This window comes from Suncus etruscus, chromosome 11, assembly GCF_024139225.1.
Source record: "Suncus etruscus isolate mSunEtr1 chromosome 11, mSunEtr1.pri.cur, whole genome shotgun sequence".
Classification (NCBI taxonomy): domain Eukaryota; kingdom Metazoa; phylum Chordata; class Mammalia; order Eulipotyphla; family Soricidae; genus Suncus; species Suncus etruscus.
The window spans coordinates 64,688,629-64,710,000 of NC_064858.1; the positions used below are offsets into that span (position 1 = coordinate 64,688,629).

Genomic DNA, 21,372 nt, shown 5'->3' on the forward strand with positions numbered 1-21,372 from the left:
TAAATTTACCATATAAGTTGATATTTACATTCTTTGAGTTTTATTTGACTGTAAAGGGTATATATATAATTTGTATGTAATCTTGTTTTATTTCTTAATGCTAATTTCCTAAATCATATTGGCCAAATAATCTCTGTTTTCTATCATATATTGTATTCTAATATTGTCATAGATCTATTCCTGAGCCCTCTATCCATATCATTTGATCTATTTATCCTTGCCTGTATTTATACTCTAGCATTTGCTTTATCTTTGAAACACATCTTTGTATTCATAAACATGTTGACTTTCTTTCCAAAGCAAACTTACATAATCCTATACATAATTACATAATTCAATAATATACATTAGAGATGAGGATACTTTCAGGTTCCTAAACAAATAAAAAGAGGAGCTGGAATTTCTGTTGGGATGACTTTTGAAGTGATTCATTTATTTGATGACAGTCAAAATACTATGCATATATGTAAATTAATAACTAAGAAGCATGAACTTTACCTTAATCAGATTACTTTAAACAACTCAGTCACATGCCTCAGTTTAAAAAAAAATGTGTGTCTGATTGCTTTTAGCTAATCCCTCACTAAAACTGTCCTAAGCAGCAGAGAGCTGTTTTGTCAGTCACAGTCTCTCTGAAGGACATTGGACAGCTTTAAAAATCAAAGGCTGATCCTTTTGCTTCATGTTGGCACAGAAACTCGCTTCCTCTGCTGCAACTTGCTGTGTTATGCCAATTTTGTGTGTGTGTGTGTGTGTGTGTGTGTATGTGTGTGCATAAGCATGCACTCGTGTGTGTGTGTATATGCAAACATGTATTTATTTGGATAGAAATGGAACCCAGGGCCTCTCAGATATGAGTTATGTGAGTTATAGCTGTGCCCAAAGTAATTTTTATTTTCACTCCTCCAAAGGGGTTTTCCATTAAAACCTTCCCAGTAAATGTCCTTTATTCAAACAATAGTCAGCATATCAGAGTTTGTTTACAGAAGGGCATATTAAAATTTTTTATTTTGTTTCATTAAAATTCTGGAGTCTGCAGCCATCTAATTTCATTAACAACACAACTGTCTTGGTCTATAATATTGTCTATGTTTTTAAGTTAAATAACATTTTGTTTTTGATTTTTAATAAAAAAAATAGTGGACAGTTCCAATTCTTAGCTTTTTTATCAAGAAAGTTCAAAATTCATTTCAGCACATTTAAAAATGTCAGAGTATATTATTTATGGGTATATATACAAATCCGTTTAACTCTAAGAGGCACTTACTGTATTCCATTTTTACTTGTCCTTTTATTGAGCCTGTTCTGATGAATTTGTGGATCTTAAAGGAGCAAGAAGTAGAATGTCCCTTCTAATTCCCATTACCTTCTTAGATAGAGTCTATAGATAGTTGTGAAACCACCTGCCTACAGGTCCGTAACAAGTTTCTAAGCATGTTTGTTCTCTAGTACTCCAATTTTTTTTATCCTGGTCTTCAGTGAATTCAGAATCCTCTTGATAAAAGCCCTTGACCTCTCCCCTTGTCTCCTCTCACAAAAACAAACACAAAATGTTTTCATTCTATTTCTGTTTACCTTACTTTGTATTTAGTTATATTTCTTCAGCATGAAACAGAAGACATCTGTCACTGTTACATATTTGTCATATATAACATATGTCATAAGTAGTACAATATAGACTAATATAAATGTAGGTTAGTGACCGGTCATTAATCTCATAGAAAATTTGATTAGAAATCTTCTAACCTTTTACTCAGTTTAATTTTGGGGGATGTTTCTTATTTTTACAGCAACTCATTCTTTAAAATTAAATTAAGAAAATCCTGAGACTAGTTTATCAAATTAAAAAAAATACATGCAAAATAACCAGTTAAGAATGAGAAAATCCACATCACTGTAGTTCCTAAAAATATAGGTAGTAAAATACTAATAAAATCTTAAATGCAATTTTATAACATATAAAATGCAAATATAGTTTTATTACAAGAAAATAACATTTTGACAACTAGTCACCATTCAAAAGCAGATCATATCTAACTACATAAATCTTTGTTTTACCAAGAGGTATAAGAGAATATCGTTAACATATAAATTTTCTGGAACACAATCTAAAATTATTTCACAAGTAAAGAATTAGGATAGCATGACCCTTTCTCTAAAGAACAGAAAATAAATATAAGCCAATTATGAATGGAGCCAAGATTTAATTAAAATATAACATCCATTATGAAAAATGGAAATAACATGTCAATATATGTGAATAAGACATAGATCAACATATATTCAATAATAATCAATTATATATATATTTTAGAACTGAAAGTATAGTAACTAAAATTTAAAATTCTCAAATTGAACAAAATTTATTCCGTTCTTCAATTTATGTAATAAAAATTCTGCTTATTGTTTTTCTGAAATTCCCAGTGAATTTTGTAAAAATTGTTGTCATCATTATTCTTTTTTTTGTTTTGCTTTGTTTTGTTTTTGGGCCAAACAGTTGACACTCAGGGGTTACTCCTGGCTATGCACTCAGAAATCGCTCCTGGCTTGGGGGACCATCTGGGATGCCGGGGGATCAAACCATGGTCCCTCCTATGTCATCCACGTGCAAGGCAAACGCCCTATTACTGTGTCACCGTTCCATCCCTATCATCATTATTCTTTTTTTTTTTTTTTGTCCCCCAGTTCACAATACAGACCAGACAAAGGGCCTGGGTTGAGGTGTATATGGGGTGCATTTACTTTCTATACAGTCAGTGTAAAGAATACAGCCTGTGGTAAGAATTGGGAGGCCTTATCTTTTTTTTTTTTTTAAATATATATAAAATCCTTCACCAGTGCAACATTCCCATGACCAATATCCCAAGTGTTCTTCCTCCCCACCCCACATAGGCCTGTACTTTAGACAGGCTTTCTACTTCCCATCATTATTCTTAATTCTTTTTTATTTCCTGGCATTTTGGGATAATTTCCACTACTTTACCTCATTGATTGAGATTTCAGCTTTGATCATTCTGCTATTGTGCCCCATCTACCTTGACTGTATTTTCTTTACCTTTATGATTTTTGAACTTTGAGGTTCTTTCTTCTTTTATGAAACAGTTGACCTTACCTCAGTAAGCATCACTGAAAGACTTTCAAGTTATCTTCAAATGCTTTGCATCTCAAATGTAGTAAGAAATCTTTCCACCCCTTTGTCTTGCTCTATTCATGTGCATGAATCTAATGAACTGTGTATCTCTTTCTGTTATATCTAGTTCCCTGTGGGCCTGAGTTGTGCTAGGAGCCTAAGCTCAATTGATCTACATGATGACCAGATATCAAAGAGAGATAGTACTCAGAGGCACCTATGTACCAAGTTCTACTAGACCATCTGGGAAGCATCTAGGTATTGACTCAAGTTCCCAGAAGTAGTGAAGTCCCAAGACTAAGACAATGTAAGCAGAAGTCTGGGGAGGGGAACGGTGTCATTTCTAGCAAGGCAAAGGGTATCCTGCCCACTATTGAGCCCTTTATCAGTCTCACACACTTATATCTTAAGTGGGCAAACTCATGTGGTTGAAAATTGAACTTGAAGTTTTAGATCCAGGTAGTACTAAATCCTTTCAGTGCCTTGAGTTGGACTTCCAAGTTTACTGACTAGACATTGGGTGGCCGACAGGCCACTTTCTCCAGAGGCACAAATTTCTTGTAACTAGTCAGATCCAGGCAGTCAGGGGCAGGATCTGCTGCATGGCAGGACAAGTGCTTTTGACCAGGAGATTTTCAGAGGACTTGTACTCAGAGCCTTCCACTGTGAGGAGTGAGACCAAGCAGGGACACCAACAGTTCTTTCATCAGAAAGATGAGCAGTGGAGGTGAGACTGGACTATGAGATTCACCAATAACTGCTTCTGCCCTATGGGATCTGGCCTCTTAGCACAGGATTTTATAGTTCAGTTGTAGAGGGCATAATCCCAATAGACTTATCTGATTGTCAAAGGTGAAGGTAAGCACCTTAAAAATAAATTGTTTAGGGGCCAGAGAGATAGCATGGAGGTAAGGCATTTGCCTTCCATGCAGAAGAACAGTGGTCGAATCCCGGCATCCCATATGGTCCCCCGAGCCTGCCAGGAACGATTTCTGAGCATAGAGCCAGGAGTAATCCCTGAGCACTGTTGGGTGAGACCCAAAAATAAATAAACAAATAAATAAATAGAAATTATCTATTACATTTTTTTCTTTCTGTCTCCAGTACATCTGGATGAACTTCTTGCAGGCTGCAAAGTTAGTTATTTATGTTTCTGGTGCCTTTATAGCTTTTTTTCTTTTTTATTTTGGGCCACAACGGGTGATACTCAGAGATTACTGCTGGCTATGCACTCAGATCACTCCTGGCTTGGGGAACCATATGGGATGCCAAGGGATCAAACCTTGGTCCATCCTAGGTTATCACGAGCAAGGCAAACTTTCTACTGCTTGCACCAGCATTCTGGCCCCTCCCTTTACAGCTTAACTGAAGTTTTTGGTCTAGATTTGTTCTGAACACAGCAGGAGGTAAAGGTAAACGTAAGTTCCCCTTTTATTCTCTTGCACAACCACTTTTCAAAGTGCTACAATTAAAGGTGATGTTGTTTCCTTTATGTTTTTACTCATGGCTTAGGGTACCATATGGGTTAGCAGGAATCAAAACTGGCTTCGCCTCTTGCAAGATTAGGCTCTGCTTGCTGCACCATTGCTCTGGCCCTAATGGTATTTTTTTTTATCATTGGATTCCATGACACTTTTCTATTTCCATTCTTAACTCCAAGCAGTGAGTTAGCACTCCATATGTAATATTTATGCTATTGTACGTTTTCTTAGGGTGATATAAATGCACTTTCTTTTTTTTTTTTTTTTTTTGGTTTTTCGGGCCACACCTGTTTGATGCTCAGGGGTTACTCCTGGCTAAGCACTCAGAAATTGCCCCTTGCTTGGGGGACCATATGGGATGCCAGAGGATCGAACCGCAGTCGTTCCTTGTCTAGTGCTTGCAAGGCAGACACCTTATCTCTAGCACCACCTCGCCAGCCCCTAAATGCACTTTCAATGGCTACTCTATTAAATGAAAAGTTTTTTCCAGTAAATACTTAAATTTTGTACACAATACTAAGAATATTTATGATATTCATTTTAAATATTAAAATACTCATTTAAATTATGTTCTTAATTGAATTCCTCTTTCAGGAAAATTCTTTGAGTTGTTCACTAGAACTATGAATATCTGTATATCATAATACTAGTTTTCATTAGAATATACTTTATCAGTTTCTAGAGGATCATTAAGGCAATCTAAATTTTTGTGTTTTGTAACTGAATACTTAATCTGGGTGTGGGGATTGGCTCATATAAACAGGTATCATAAAGTTAGAATAAATTGATGCATAAAATCTTCTCTTGCCATGAAGGCCTCAGACCTCTGACATGAATTACAATAATTTCTCTGGAAATATTTAGAAACACTGAAAATTGGCTTTGAATTCTCTTTATATCTAGATAGATTCTGTATTAACAATTTTGTGTTAACACAGTTGTGATAGTACTTTTGTAATTACTTCTAGTATTCTCTTGTTTCATGAGCCATAACCATTGTGCTCAGGGCTATTTCTGTTTCTGTGTTCATTGATCACTTCAGCTGGTGCTCTGGGAAAACAGATGGTCATATGCAAGACAAGCACCAAACCACTGTAACGTCCTTACAGCCTCTTTCAAATATTCTACTCTCCTCAAGTATTTGGGGAAATAATCAGATAAAGTCATTTTTATCCAAAAAATTACAATTTAAAATATGGTAACTTGCTATTAAAATATAATATATAAAATATTCTGAAGTAATATTACAGTATGTTAAAAACAAGTAGATTTTATATAGACCCAGAATACAGTTATGTTATATTAAGCATATATATTTTTATAAATTGATATGGATAACATCTTTCTATAAATACATATCTTACCACAAGCTGAACTCTTCCACCACTGCATATCTCTGGATCTAACTCAGGTAGGAAATGTTCGCTGCAGAGGGAAAAAAAGAGTAATCATGCCACAAGATAAACGAGCATGGGAGAAAGACAAAAAAAGATTTAGGAAAAAAATATTAAATTAGAAAAAACCAATAATTTATATTTTTATTATAGTTTAGGTAAAATGGTTTCCGTGTATGATTTCTTATGGCATTGCTGTTCAAGATTACTACACCATAATATTTTTCTCAAACTACATTACATGGAAAGTTCCATACAAATCCATATATTTATTTCCATTCTAAATTTTAAGTGTACAAAAAAGTAAAAGAAAAGTTCTATACTTCATTGATAGATGTAAGTATATGCGAAAGGACAAAAATTGAGACTACTAATAATGATAGTTAACAAACTTGAACATCTACTTAATTTACCTATTCTTTACTTGCTTTATGTAGTGGGATAGGCTTTGCTCTTTTTAATTATTTTACAGAGCTAACGTGGTTTACAAAGCAGCCTATGTTTTGAAGACAACGTCAAGCTTCTTTAAAAATAGCTGTAATTACCTTTAAACACCTTTCACCCTTTTCCCACCCTGGTTACCTACATAGCATGTCCAGAGTTCAGGGATTTTTTGCCTTTGCCATTGTTCTTTAGTTATGCTTCTCTCTACTATAAATTACTCAGTATTTGTTACCACTCCATTTGACTATCTAGAGTAACACTTTTTTTTCGCTTTTCCTATATTGTGACAAATGTAAAATAGGAGAATTCTCAATATGTTGATTCTTGCTGCTTTTCAAAGAGCTCTAGTATGTTTAATGCATAGTGCTAAGGCTCACAGAGAACTTTCACCTAAACATAGAAGATGGGCACTTGGCTTTTACAGAAACTGTTATTGAAAACATATTTATTGGATGCTGTCTAAGAAACCGGGTTTGACAAGCATGGGGTGGGGTAAGAGGAGGCAAGAGGTTATGAGACAATGGTAGAAGGAAGGGGATACTCTGTTGAGGGGTCATAATAAAAATCTGAATTATGAATCCCTATGAAAGTATTATAAATCATGATATTTCAAACTAAATTAAATGCATAAAAATAAAACAGAATTGATGACATGTGTACATTTTAATTTACATATATTTATAGAGAGGTTTCAGTTTTTATATAGTGTACTTGCTGATAAATTAAAATTTTATACTGTAGGATATTGTCATTCATTTAATTAGCTGCTAGTTCAAGTTATTGGAGATAGTTTAAAACTTTTTCTCTGGAGTCTGTCATTGCTTTATATTCTTGAAAATGCTTATAGCACATTTTACATTGTTTTTTTTGTAATGTTTAACTAAAATAAATCTTAAAGTGTCTTTAAAATATTATCTTTGTATTTTTTGTCCTTATTCACATGAATGTTTTTGATTAACCTAGTATGGACTGAACTTTGTTTTCTCAAAGATTTTGTTTGAGTTCTAACCCCCATATATCAGAATGAGTAGATTTGGGAATTAATGGGCCTAAATGTGATAATTAGGTTAAATAGTGTGCAGATTTGTCTCTAAGCAAGCTAACATTCTCATCAGAGGAGATGGTTAGGACACTGATATGAGATATGAGTGTATTGGGGCATAGTGAGAAAGTGGGTAGTTACAAGTCAAACAGAAAAATGCTTGAGTTTTCTGCAAGCAAGAGATAAAGAGACAGAGACAAAAACAGAGACCGAGAGATGGGCAGAGAGTGAGACAGAGAGAGCTCAAAAAAAACCTGACCCTCTTACAAGTAACAATAAAATCAAGAGACTCCAAATATAACACTCTAAACTTAACATGGCTGTTATACTGGCAGGCCACGGTGCTAGGGTGGTGGTATAGAATGGGAACTCTGATGGAGGGAGGTCAACACTGGTGATGGAAATGGCCTTAATTCATTGTCATTGTATGTCTGAAATGCAACTATGAAGGACTTTCCCAATGGTTTCAATAAAAATTAAAAAAATAAAATAACATAAAATACAAAACATTAAAAAAAACTTACCTCATCTTCTACTTTTAACTTCCAGAATAGTGAAAAACCAAATCTATATGTGTAAATTAATAATAAAAACAGCCTTTTATCTATTAGGATCAAATTATCTTGTTTGTTGTTAAGGGATATAAGTGTTTGTTGTTTTTATCCTTGTGTGCTCACCTCTTGTCTTGAGGTAAGTAAGGTAATACCATTGTGTTATGATGCAGAGGCAACTAAAGCATTGAGACATGACAAATACTGATCATCAATTACATGACTGGTAAACTATTAGCATCATATCTGAATAATAATTTTCAAACAAACATTATTAAAAATAACACAATATAAACAAACTAGTGTTTCTGTAGTTCATTTATAGCTTTAAGGTATCACAGTAACAGTTCTCAAACATTTCTGTGTGAAAAATATAAATATAAGAAATTAAAAAAATACAATAAACTGACAGCAAGCTATAATGTCCTTTGGCTATAAAGTCATGTTTATTTTAGCAAAATTAACCTAGGTTTCATTTGGCAAGATGCATTTGTATTACAAAAATTTAATTTAAAGAAAATGACCTCACCCTTTCATATTTCTGGAACTAGTTTTATGACCTTTGACCTGCATGTGAAGCCACTGATATGTATATTCCTTATTTCTTTCTGCTTTTTCATTTCCAGTAGTATTTTTGTAGATTAATTCTTCTTTACCTAAAAAAGAAATACAGAGCTCTAATTTGTTTTTTAATATATCTGAATTAATCGTTCATTTTAGGCTAAACATTTTAGTACAATTAAGATAAATTAAAAATTATTCATGGTAGGTAAAATTGCTATAAGAAAATAATATTAACCACTTAGAGATTAAGAGTTTTCTTTTCGAAGTTCCACATCTACCTGTTTTATTAAGAAAAGATTTTAATGCAACCACCAGTACATATAATTTTTGAGTTTTTCATTTGAAAAGGTAGCATCAAATTTGATAGACAATTGAATTCTACTATAATCAGTATCTTTCTACTATCATGTCTTTCTGACTCATTTCAAAGTTATACTCATAGTTACTTAATTAATATGTAAAATAGATAAGATAATTGAGTTGAGTTGAAGCCTAATGTTAATCTTGTATATACATGAGGCTGGCTTTTGTAACTTAAAGTAGTATCTAATGCTAGGCAGATATTATATATCAGGCTTGAGGGAAGTTGCTTATGTCATTGTATGTACTTCAGTGGAATTTACAATATTGCCTAGAGGCATAACAATGTTGTTAAGAGATGAGTGAGAAGAATCACATGAAGACAGGTATGGAAAATAGACAAGAAAAGAAAATTAAGACAAGGATATATAAGGTAACAGATATAAAGTGAATGTACTAATTTTAAAAAAGAAATCCAACACCTATATTCAAATATAAAATTTATAATATATGTTTAAATTTTCTAAAAATGTCAATTTTGCTGCTGTCTCTGCCAGGCATTTCAGAGTTACATTGACAGGTTTCTCAGCAGATTACTATAAGAAATTGTACAATGGCCTTGATTTCTGAGATTTTTCTCAGTAATATACTCATCACTTTTTTTTAAGACTTGCTAAAAGTTGTATGTGTGACTGACAGTTAACCAAACAAAGGTACTAATTCATAGTAATCAAAGTGATAGGAGAAAATACATGACATTAACATGCTAATTTAGGCTCAGAAAGTTAGTTCAATGTGCTGAGCACTCTTTACAGGCAATAGGGTGGAGTATACTCTACTTTCTAAGGAATCCAAGCACCTAAACCACATCTGCTCTCAAACCCCTCCAATGTTCATTTATTGACAACAGAACTAGTCTTTCACTACAGATAACTGTATTTACTAAGTGACCTTATTTTTTTAAGTTCTTTGCAAAACATGAATATGGTTCAATATTTATTTGCAGGTCTCATGCATGTGCACTTATATAAACTCTGACTTTCATGCAGTCTTCTAATCTGTCATTTTGAATGGTGAGATGAGACACTTCTCATGTTTTTATTTCCTCAGAAATTGCGGCTGTTATTAGTCAAATTATTCTAGTTTTAAATGCAAAGAAATATTAGACCCAGTTCTCATGGAACTTAAAAATCATGACTTTTTTTCTTTAAATAATTTCTTTCTTTTCTGCTAAGATGTAAAGTTAAATACTTCTAAAATGGCTACAATTCATGCAAGCTGAATTGGAACCAATACCTGAATAGGAACCGGATTGAGAACTTTATATGGCTTCAGATGTGAGGACAAACCACTGAAATCATGAAATCAACGCAGCTTTTATATATGAGTATACACGTAAAGAGAAATTATCAAGAAGACTCAAAGGGAGGATTTAGTATTGTTACACTCAGTTCCTTTATTATTTTATTTGTCTTTTTGATTTTTTAATTTTTTAAAACTCTTTTTTCTTTTATTGTGTTCAAAGTAAATTACAATTATTTCACAGAAATATTTAAGGCACATAGTGACAATGAGGGGCATTCCCATCCCTAATGTTGTCTTCCCTCAATCTGTTCCCAGCATGCATCCCATATATCCCTCCTTTAACCCTGCCCATAATGTTAGTGTAACTGTTTCCCACTTGTACAGCTTAATGTAAATTAAGTATCGATTCTATTGTTGTTGACTATGGGTTTGGTGTTCAAGTCTGATCATTTTCTATTTCCAGTAAATGTTCATTGGACTATCTGGTCTTGGTACCATCCATTTCTTTCCCCTCAAATTGTGAGGCTGAACAAGAAGGTTCCAGTAATGTGGTTCTGTTGGAGATATACAAAAAGATAAGGGAGAAGAAAACAAAGACAAAAGCAAAAGGAAAAAAAGGGAACTAGGAGGGGTCCGTCCTGCTGTTATAAATTTCCCTTTAGGAGAGAGGGAAAAAAAGAAGAAAAGGGTAATGAAACAAGGCAAAACAAACCAAAAAAAAAAAATAAAAAAGACAATAGGGTAGTAATAACAAAGTACAAAAGGAACAACCCCCCCCCCCCAAAAAAAAAACCCAGCAACTACTTACAAAGGTTTGTGTTTTTTCTTTTTCTTTTTTCTTTTGTTTTGTTTTGTTTGCATAGGCGCAGTAAATATTGGGGAAATTATAACGGGACTTCCCTTGGTCTAAGAGATACAGGGTTTCTCCCCCTTAAAGCATACTATCATATGAACCACTACATACTCCATACACGATCATTTTCATCTCCCGAATTCTTGTTATGGTGCCAGGGAACTTTATGGTCAGTTGTGGATGATGAGATCACACCTCTGTAGGCAGAGAACTTGTTATATGCGTAGTTCAACTGAACCTAGGATAGAATCTTTCAGTATGGTTCCAGAAGTTCTGCTCAGCAGCAGTTGTCGAATTCATATCTCTGAATTAGAGATCTTGGTTTTTGTATAAATCCTAGGTAGGCCGAAACCTCAGCTAATATCTTTCTCAATGGACCCTCAATAGGTTTTGCCCAGTCCTTGTTTGTCAAGGTCAGTCTTCTGTAGTTAGCAATTTTGATTTTTGCATAGAACAAAGTATGTCATGTCTCCTGATTGCATCAGACTGGTAGGTGATGAAATAGGGCAATCCTCTCTTAGATCAAGTTGTTGCCATTTCCTCATGTCAGAGTTCATACCAAAACTGTTGCAAGTTGGTGCCAGAGCGGTATTAGGAATTTCCCAAGGAGGAATTTGGTTCCTGGTGCTGTTGCTGGGACCTGTATCGGTTCCACATCTGATATATGGGGTTCTGGATTGAACAGTCGCTCTCCAATCACATGGAGAATAACTTGGGTCTACCTTGTTACACTCAGTTCCTTTATAACATTAAGTCTCTTCATTATAGTCTCAGCAATGTATAGGCATACCTTGGTTGATGATACCAATGGACCCATAAATACAGTCACCAAAAATAATGAGGTCTTACTAAAGTACTGAAATAATTGATGAAATCTTATAGGTAAAAAATTCTTTTGTAACGAGTGTATTTTGAACTCAAACAAATCAACAATAATGAAGAAAACAGGATGTGCATGAACTTGAGCATGTGTAATCTCCATCCACCCCAACCACATATCTTCTGCAACTTGTTTTCAAAACAGTAAAATAGTTGACTTGTACAACTATTTTATATATATATTATATATAATTATATAATTATTGTAATTATATAATAATGTATATAATAATTGATTTGTGTAACAAGTCAATGTTCAATCGCTTTGTAAAGTATTCAAGTAAAGACTACTATAGGGGCTGAAGCAGTGGCGCAAGCAGTGGGCAATTGCCTTGCATGTGCTAATCTAGGACGAACTGTAGTTTGATCCCCCAGCGTTCCATATGGTCTCCAAGCCAGGAGTGATTTTGAGCTCATTGCCAGGAGTAAACCCTGAGCGACATTGGTTGTGGCCCAAAAAGCAAAAACAAAATAAAACAAAAAACTACTATAACCTGTAACTCTCAGAGGTTTTCAATGTGAGTGCAGCTAAAATTCTAAACAATCCCTTAGTAAACATGCTAATTCAAACCCTAATCTTAACCCTAAAACAGATTGGTAGATTGGCAGGAGCTCAGTGTCAGAAACAGGGTGAATCTAGTGGTGAGGTTAGAGACATATTCTTTATGATATTGAAATTCAAATTCTGGAGGAAGTGATCCTGTTCATGCTATGAAGCTGCATACATTTGGGGGGGGGGGATGTTGGGCCACACCCGGTGATGCTCAGGGGTTACTCCTGACTGTGTGCTCAGAAACTACTCCTGGCTTGGGGGACCTTATGGCATGATTGAACCGCAATCTGTTCTGGGTCAGCGGCTTGCAAAGCAAGCGCCCTACCACTGCGCCACCTCTCTGGCCCCAGCTGCCTACATATGAAGCTGCCTACTACTATGAAGGAAGTGATCCCGTTAATGCTAAACTGTTTCCAAATTCTCTTGTCACCGAGGTGAAAGTAAGATTTATTCTTTGAAGTTTGCAGAATGTTTGCATTTAGCATTTCACATCTTATAAAGAAAGAATAATGGTGCCCTAGACTACTTAACTGATGCTTATCAGTTTCAAGTCATCTGCCCCATAAATCCTTCCTGTCTGCCTGCAGATAGGGAAACCATTCCCTATTGACTTGCTTCTTATTTTACTGATCTGCCTTCATTAATTTTTGTATCATCAACCCCAACAAAATAATTTTCCTTTGATCATTGGTGTCCCATCTTTACTACTGTCTACACATATACACTTATTTTCAGGCCTGGGAGACCACATTGAACAGTGCTCAGGATTTACTCTGGCTCTATGCTCAGCTCAGGTAACTGAATATGATGCTGGAAATCAAACTGGTGTCAGTTGTGTACCAGGCAAGCACTGCTACTTACCCATGTGCTGGCTCTCTGGCATAACAGATGTTTAAATAATTTTACTTAAATTATTAAGCATACTAATATGAAATGTAATTAACTCATATTAGCAATTTTGGTAATACCAAAACTTTCCACAAAATATCATTATAAATGTATGTACCGTATTTGCCGGTGTATAAGACAACCCTTCAACCCATGAAAAACTTCCTAAAAGTCTTAAAAGTAAGTTACTTCTTAAAGGTAAGAGGGGTGCGAATCACTCATCCCTGAAGCTGGAACAAATTTCAGCATGCCGTATACCAGCATATAACATGATTCCTGACTTTTAGGAAGTTTTTCATGAGTTGAAGGATCATCTTATACATCGGAAAATATGGTAAACTATTTTTTTTCTTACATAAAATTCTGTTATCCTACATTTGCTATATTTTACTAAATATAACAGATTTAGAGTGTAACACAATTGTCACTCTAGATCCCTGAGCATGGTCTCCAAAGAAAGAAAAAATAAAATTAGATCTCGTATTTATACTATTCTAATATTTTCTCTTTACTGTACCTAGCCTTTAGAAAGTTGTGAAGATTATTTTAATACCCTATGCCTCTTTTTCTTGCATTTTCTCCTCATTCAATTATAGAAATCTGATTATGTCAACTAAATGTTCCCTACTAGATCTTCAATACTGCAAAAATCTTCGAGTCATTTTCAGGTTCATGCTTGAGTGATTCCTCTATAATACAGAGCACTGTTGCTTCCTTCTGTCATTCTGGAAGGCCTGTTTCCTTTAAATTGAGTGTGGGAAATGTCCTTCCTTCTTGCAATAGAAGACCAATGAAATCATATGGCTGGCTTGCTGATGGGATAAACATGTGTCCTTCTCTTTGCTTGCAATTTCCCGTTTGTCCTGTGTGGCCACCGATGTTTGTATCAATTTACAATAGCCGCTGGTAGACATTAGGGTCCTTACTTTTGCTTGAGATTTTATTTCATTAATCTTCCAAACATTTCATTTATACCCTAATATCCTACATATACTCTTTCCTTGACAGTCCCTTAAAAATCAGCATTTTGGGAGCTTCTTCTGAACTAAAGTCTTCTTCTATTAAGGTGGCTTCATTCATTCAAATTCCTTTCCTTCCTCCTTCAGTGTTAGATCTATGTCCACTCAAAGAATGTTCACTTAGGTGTCCACCAGATTGTTTAAAACAGAAATTATAAAAACTCATGTATTTCCAACTTTTCTCAAGTTCCTATAACGTGACACCCCATTGCACTTATAACTCCGAAACAATAGTAAGATGCTGATTTGGCATTCTTTATTACATTCCTCAAAGAATTATTTTGCTCCCAATTTTTCAGTCAGCCAACTCTCCTAATAATCTCATCACTACTCCTTGAGTTCATCCTATCTAAATGATTAGATTAACCTTCTTACTGGTCTTTCTGATTTTGCTATTGGTCTTGCTTCCATGTACTGCTCCCACTGCAAATAGTCTTTCTAGAGTAAAATTGAATATTGTACTACATAGATGAAACTCCTCTAGCTCTAAACACAGGACAATGTTAAAAATATCCTGCAACAAATAAAGGCTCTGCATAAATCTGCAGATATATCCTTTAGGATAATACCTTAATCCTCCCCAATGTATAATAATAGCCCCAAGAGTTCTCCTACACCTACAAACACTATGCTTAGAATAACCTAATGTATTAGTGTTTGAGAAATTCAGATTTTATTTTTGAAGCTGTACATCATATTATTAAAGAAGTTCTCTGGTCATCCAAAATTTCTTTGGTATGTAAATAAGGTTAGAGATAGTCTCCAAAATATCCCGTAGAAATCCCTTGATTACATGTCTTATAATATTCTTTACTGCTCTATCCATGGTTTTCTTTCACTACTAAAATCAATGCTTGTAGAATGTGATCCAATATGTGGGTAACATTAAAATTTACCCACATACCTAAGAGCATAGATGTTCTATCAGTGTACAAGGAAAATTGAGATAAATGTAATTTTAAGCATGCAGATAAAGTGAATATTATGAAAAATGACACAGTAAGTTTTTTTTTTTTTTTTTTTTTTTTTTTTTTTGTGGTTTTTGGGTCACACCCGGCAGTGCTCAAGGGTTACTCCTGGCTCCATGCTCAGAAATTGCTCCTGGCAGGCACGGGGGACCATATGGGACGCTGGGATTCGAACCGATGACCTCTTGCATGAAAGGCAAATGCCTTACCTCCATGCTATCTCTCCAGCCCCAGACACAGTAAGTTTATTTACTGTTATAAAACATCTCTGAAAAAACAGAAATAACAGAATAAAAATTGACAAATGTAAATAAAAGAAAAACAAAAGTACCCCTTTATATATGATTACTTTATAAAAATACCCAATGACATATATACAAGTATAGAGTAAAGCAGTAGAGTGTTAATAACTTCATTAAAAGAAATAAAGCCCTAGGGCCAGCACAATAGTACAGCAGTTGGGGTGCTTGTCATAAAAGCAGTAGACCTGTATTTGAACCACATGGTCCCCTGAGCTCTCCCTGAAGTGATCCCTCAACAGAGAGCCTGGAGCAATCCCTGAACATCACCATGTGCCTCCACATACCCCAAGTCCAAAAAAACTAAATAAGATAAAATTTTAATTATGAAAATATTTTCTTCATGAAAAGTAAAATAGGTGTTCATGAATCACATATGTTTCAATTAATTCATTTTATAAATCTTTTCATCAGCCTCAAAACCTTCCTTCTCTAGACAAAGAAAGATTATGATTTCATTCTACTTTGAGGCACACACACATTTATTGAAACTTTTAACACATGTGGCCACTTTTCCATGACTATTCTCTTTTCCATTAATGGTGTTTCAGTATAAAAATAATCAAATGCTCTTGAGTTCATGGATGGAGATGAGTTCATTTCTTTACCAAAAGCATTTTTAGGACATGCTTGCATGCAAAGCAAAATGTGATGGAAATATTTTGGTCACTAATAAAGGCTGATTCTATATATCTAGTGGTAGAAATACCAAAAAAAATCTATGATTTATGTTTTAAAGTATAAGTGGTCTGTGTGTGCCTATTAAAATTCATTATTGCATCATGCCCTCCCAATAAAACAAAAATAAAACTGAAGTTTGGCATCAATGGTACCCTAACAATTTTAAGTTCATTAACATCTGTATAAATACTTGTTGATAGGTTGTTTATGACTTCTTCCTTAACCAATCCAATCTGTTTTTCAGAAAATTGACAGTATTGGCCTGAAACCAATAATTCTCTAAGAGCCATTTGTGTGTGACAAGCAACATCCCTATTCTTTAGAATATATATTTAAATATATATGCAATTGATCACTAAAAATAAATGACTTTAAGAATAAAGAAGAGGATTGTTGGTGAAATGTTGAAAAACAGAATATTTGGGAACCTAGCCAATGCTTAACGTAAAGTTTAAAGGTTAACTACTACACTAATCATCCTTTACATATTTTATGAGTATTTTATGGCTCAGAGGGTCAAAAAAAAACCAGGAAAAAATAATTGCTAGTTTCTGACATTTGAATTAATTTTTAAAATTTGTCTATTAGGGGGTAGTATATGAATGATATTTATGAAAGAAAAGAAAAATGAAAGTGAATTACTACATTCTATCTTTTAATGTATATAAATTTAATAGAAAAGTATTTTTTACCCAGTCTGTCCTAGGCTAGCACAGTCCCAGTATACAGAAAAGTTTTTAATGACAAAACGTATTTTTTACCCAGTCTGTCCTAGGCTAGCGCAGTCCCAGTATACAGAAAAGTTTTTAACGACAAAATTGGTAGATTCAAGGGAATTTCTTTTTAAATAAACATTCCTTTTCACAAAGAGGACATGTTTTCCTTTGAAACATTCAAAGGTGTTCTGTATTTAACATAGATTCAAATTATAATCTACCTGCAAGATTATGTTTTCAAAAGATATAATTTAGTGAAATGGTATGTATTTCTTAATTATTAACTTTTATGTGTACCAGCCAAAATAACAACAATGGAATTTTCATTGGGTTATGCTATTGGAGCCACATAGCTCAAGGAAATAAAAGACTTAAAGTTATAGAATCTATTGTTTAAAGCATCTCCAAACTGTGTTAACAAAAAACTGGGACTTTGTCTAAGTAAAAGGACAAAATGAAATCTTTGTCTTGAACACAAAATTTCACAAAATTTCAAACTTCCAAAATACTGGGCCGGTGAGGTGGCACTAGAGGTAAGGTGTCTGCCTTGTAAGCGCTAGCCAAGGAAGGACCACGGTTTGATCTCCCGGCATCCCATATGGTCCCCCAAGCCAGGGGCGATTTCTGAGAGCTTAGCCAGGAGTAACCCCTAAGCATCAAACGGGTGTGGCCCCAAAAAACCAAAATACTGGTTACTAAGATAAACAATGTATCTACATAATATTTAAAAATAAAAATCCTTGAAAAATTAATGATGAAATGATGAGCGACAGCACAGTGGTAGGGCATTTGTCTTGCACGTGGCTGACCCAGGATGGACGCATTTCAATCCCCAGCTTCCCATGTGGTCCCTCAACGCAGGAGTGATTTCTGAGCACATAGCCAGGAGTGACCCCTGAGTGTCACCGGGTCTGGCTCAAAAACCCCAAAAAAATTATAGACAATATAGACAATATTGAATTTTTAAATTTAGACTAAGAGTCAAAGTGATAGTACAGTGGGTAGAGCATTTGCCTTGCTTTGCAGTCTACCTAAACTTGGTCCCAAGCTCCTAAGCCTGCCAGGAGTGCAGAGCCAGGAGCACTTCCAAGTGTGGCTCCAAAATCAAAAAACTCAAACTAAAAACTAAATTAAGAATCAGTAAATTGACACAGTAATGTACAATTATATTTTGAAGCCTGAGGTAAAGTAAAAAAATCTGTTAACACTGATCCTTCACTGCTGCAGATATGCCTGTTTCAAGTTACTAGACAATGTTTTTAGCACTACCAGGTAGTATTGTCTAAAAATATTTTCTCCTCTCTACTAGAAATATAGTATATAATGTAACTTTCCACTGATTTAGTGATATATGAGAAAATCATTATAGATTAGATAAAGTGAGTCCATGAAAATCATTATCGAATAAATGAATTAAATCTATGAATGTAGAAGCTTTATTTTATTCATAAACCTAGTAATGATGTTACATGTAGTAGTACGTTAGGTTTTTCTCTGTCTTTCTGTGCAATGTTGGGGAATCAAGTGTGATCAATTTTTTTCTAAAGATAGAATCCATAGAGCACAAAATATAATAATGATTTACTAATGCTTAAAAAGTCCTTAAAAATCCTTAGAAGTGACCCATGCTATAAAGAGCTTTTATCTCCACTTCTGTGGTTTGAGTGGCACCCACCCTAGAGAGAAGACTATCTGTAATGTCTTTAAATTGAAGCCAAGGTCAAGGTTACGGGGGACAGGGTTATTGGCAGAAGGGAAAGATTCCAAGATTAACCACAAAACCAGACAACACCATTTTGGGGGGATACTCTCAGGAAGAGATCCTTACCAGCATTCTAAATTTGTAATAGGTTATTTATTTTTAATGTATTTTATTTCATAATATATGAGAATTTTGGTGTCTTTAATAAAGAAACATTAATTTGCAAAAATAAGAAGGTACACTGTCTTAATTGATTTGAAGTTATTTCAAATAATTTTGAACAATTCTTCAGTAATAACCATGATGGAGATTCCATTGACATGATTCTCTCCTATTTCACTCTCTCAATTTAATTATCCTTGGAAAATATTCCTTTATCCAACCTAGACTCCCTCAGGGAGTGTTAAAATAGTAGGTCATCCAAACTGGAGCCCACCCCCATAGAGTCTGAGGAAACAGTAAGGTTGGTTTTCAAGTATTATGGTCCTAGAAAGCACATACATATTATTCTACCTAATTTTTGGATTCTGTTCAAACTTGTTTTAGACTTTAGGTCTCTGTCATATCAAAGAGTTCAATTTTGGGGTAAAAAGTTATCTCTACTATTTATTCATATTTATTTATTAACTGAAGGCAATGTAGATAGTCCTTTGTGCATTAGATTTATTGAAAGAGAAAAAATGAACTGATGCATTAATACTTTGATGATAGACACAGTATGGAAGTAATTAAACATTTTGATATCATAGTAATCACTGTTTTTATTCATGACTAGAAAAGAGAAGTACTAATATTATATGTCTAAATGAATAATGCAGATATTGTTATTATAGAGAAATATGAACTTTACTTGTAATACAAAAAGCAAAAAAAGCTCTTATGTTATAAAGTAAATTAGTAAAACATAATCTTTTGCAATATGGCTGACAGCACATTATAAATATATATCCAGCCCAAATTATTATTTTTTATAAGCAGTAATTTAGCAGGTATCCCTATAGTCTGATGAATGTCTAACTTTTTAAGCATAATTTCATTAATACAGCTTATTATCTTGTTTTACCTCTAGAAACATAATTTTATTATATATAACATAAAGTCATCCAGAGCTTTTCTTGGATTTCACAAATAATTAGTTAAGGAATTACTGATTCATTTACACTTTACTGGAGAATAAAATCAAGTGCAAATTGATACATTGATCATTCCTATTAAAAAAAAAAAAGCTTTGGGGCCGGCAAGGTGGCGCTAGAGGTAAGGTGTCTGCCCTGCAAGTGCTAGCCAAGGAAGGACCGTGGTTCGATCCCCTGGTGTCCCATATGGTCCCCCCAAGCCAGAGGCAATTTCTGAGCACTTAGCCAGGAATAACCCCTGAGCATCAAATGGGTGTGACTTGAAAACAAGCAAACAAACAGAAAAGCCGAAAGTACCCTCTGTGGGGCAAGGTGCTTCACTCTCTGTAAGCTAAGTATTGCCAGTCATAAACAAGAAAAAATCCAAATATTCAGAAATTTTTGTGTTATCTTTAGGCAGGGTCATGCTAGTCTTAATTTTAGAGTATGTGTTGCCAAAGAGATTATTATAACAGCTACCTTTTTGTTTTGTTTTGGTTTTTTGTGTCACAACCAACAGCACTCAGGGGTTATTCCTGGCTCTACTCTCAGAAATTGCTCCTGGTAGCCTCGGGGGAACATATAGGATGCGGGATTCGAACCACCGTCCTTCTGCATGCAAGGCAAATGTCCTGCCTCCATGCTATCTCTCCAGCCCTAGAACTGCTTTTCAATCAATTTCACTTTGCCTGAAATACACAGCATACACAAAACTATTACAAGTATTATAATTTAAATGCTCAGAAATACATTATAACCAAATGATTAGAGATATTATATAGGATCATATAATCATTTAAATGTAATATATTCAATAAGTTCTCTAATACTATAACTGAAATTATTCAAATATTGTGACAGGTAATAATTAAAAATATAGGAACTAGTCTTTAATCCTATTTTGACCCTGGCAGGAGGGATGGGAGAATAGGACTGGGGGCTGGTGAAGTCATTAAGAATGGTGGAGGGAAGCAAATACTCTGGTAATGAGTGTGGTGCTGGAAGATTTTATAAATTACTACATAAACAGTATGGTAGATTACAGAGTCTAAAATAAAATAAATAAAAAGAATAGTTTACTTTGCTTTTAAAGATTATAGGAATGTTTAATTTTTATGAATGTTTACCTTTTGGATATATAAGTCCAACTTCTACTTTTAAAGACAAACACAAAATCCATGATTGTATTGTTTCTAGACAAACTTTTAGTAAAAAAAAAAATCAGACTTGAACACCACACCGAAAGTCAACAACAAAATCGATACCAAATCTACAACAAGCTGTACAAGGGAGGATCAATTATTCTAGCATTCTGGGAGGTAAAGGAGGGAGATGTGGAATCCATGCTAGGAATAGGGATGGAGGGGGGACAACACTGGTGGTGAGATTGTCCCTCATTTATTGTCACTATATACTTTAAAAATTGGCAATATTTCAAGATTCTGAAGTTTTTGTCTTAAAGTCATATAAAAATTTTGTATATTTTTTCTT

At 34.3% G+C, this 21,372-nt stretch overlaps 1 protein-coding gene and 1 pseudogene across 1 annotated transcript in view; both read right to left on the bottom strand.

Moving 5' to 3' along the window:
• The window catches only part of LRRIQ1 (leucine rich repeats and IQ motif containing 1), a 187,082-nt gene that overhangs the window by 15,187 nt on the left and 150,523 nt on the right, over nucleotides 1-21,372 (bottom strand). The window contains exons 22-23 of the mRNA XM_049782952.1: nucleotides 8,572-8,698; nucleotides 5,976-6,036 (exon numbers count right to left, since the gene is read on the bottom strand). Of these exons, the coding sequence (XP_049638909.1) occupies nucleotides 5,976-6,036; nucleotides 8,572-8,698 (188 nt within the window). The remainder of the gene's footprint in view (nucleotides 1-5,975; nucleotides 6,037-8,571; nucleotides 8,699-21,372) is intronic.
• On the bottom strand, nucleotides 2,673-2,794 carry LOC126023243 (uncharacterized; annotated as a pseudogene).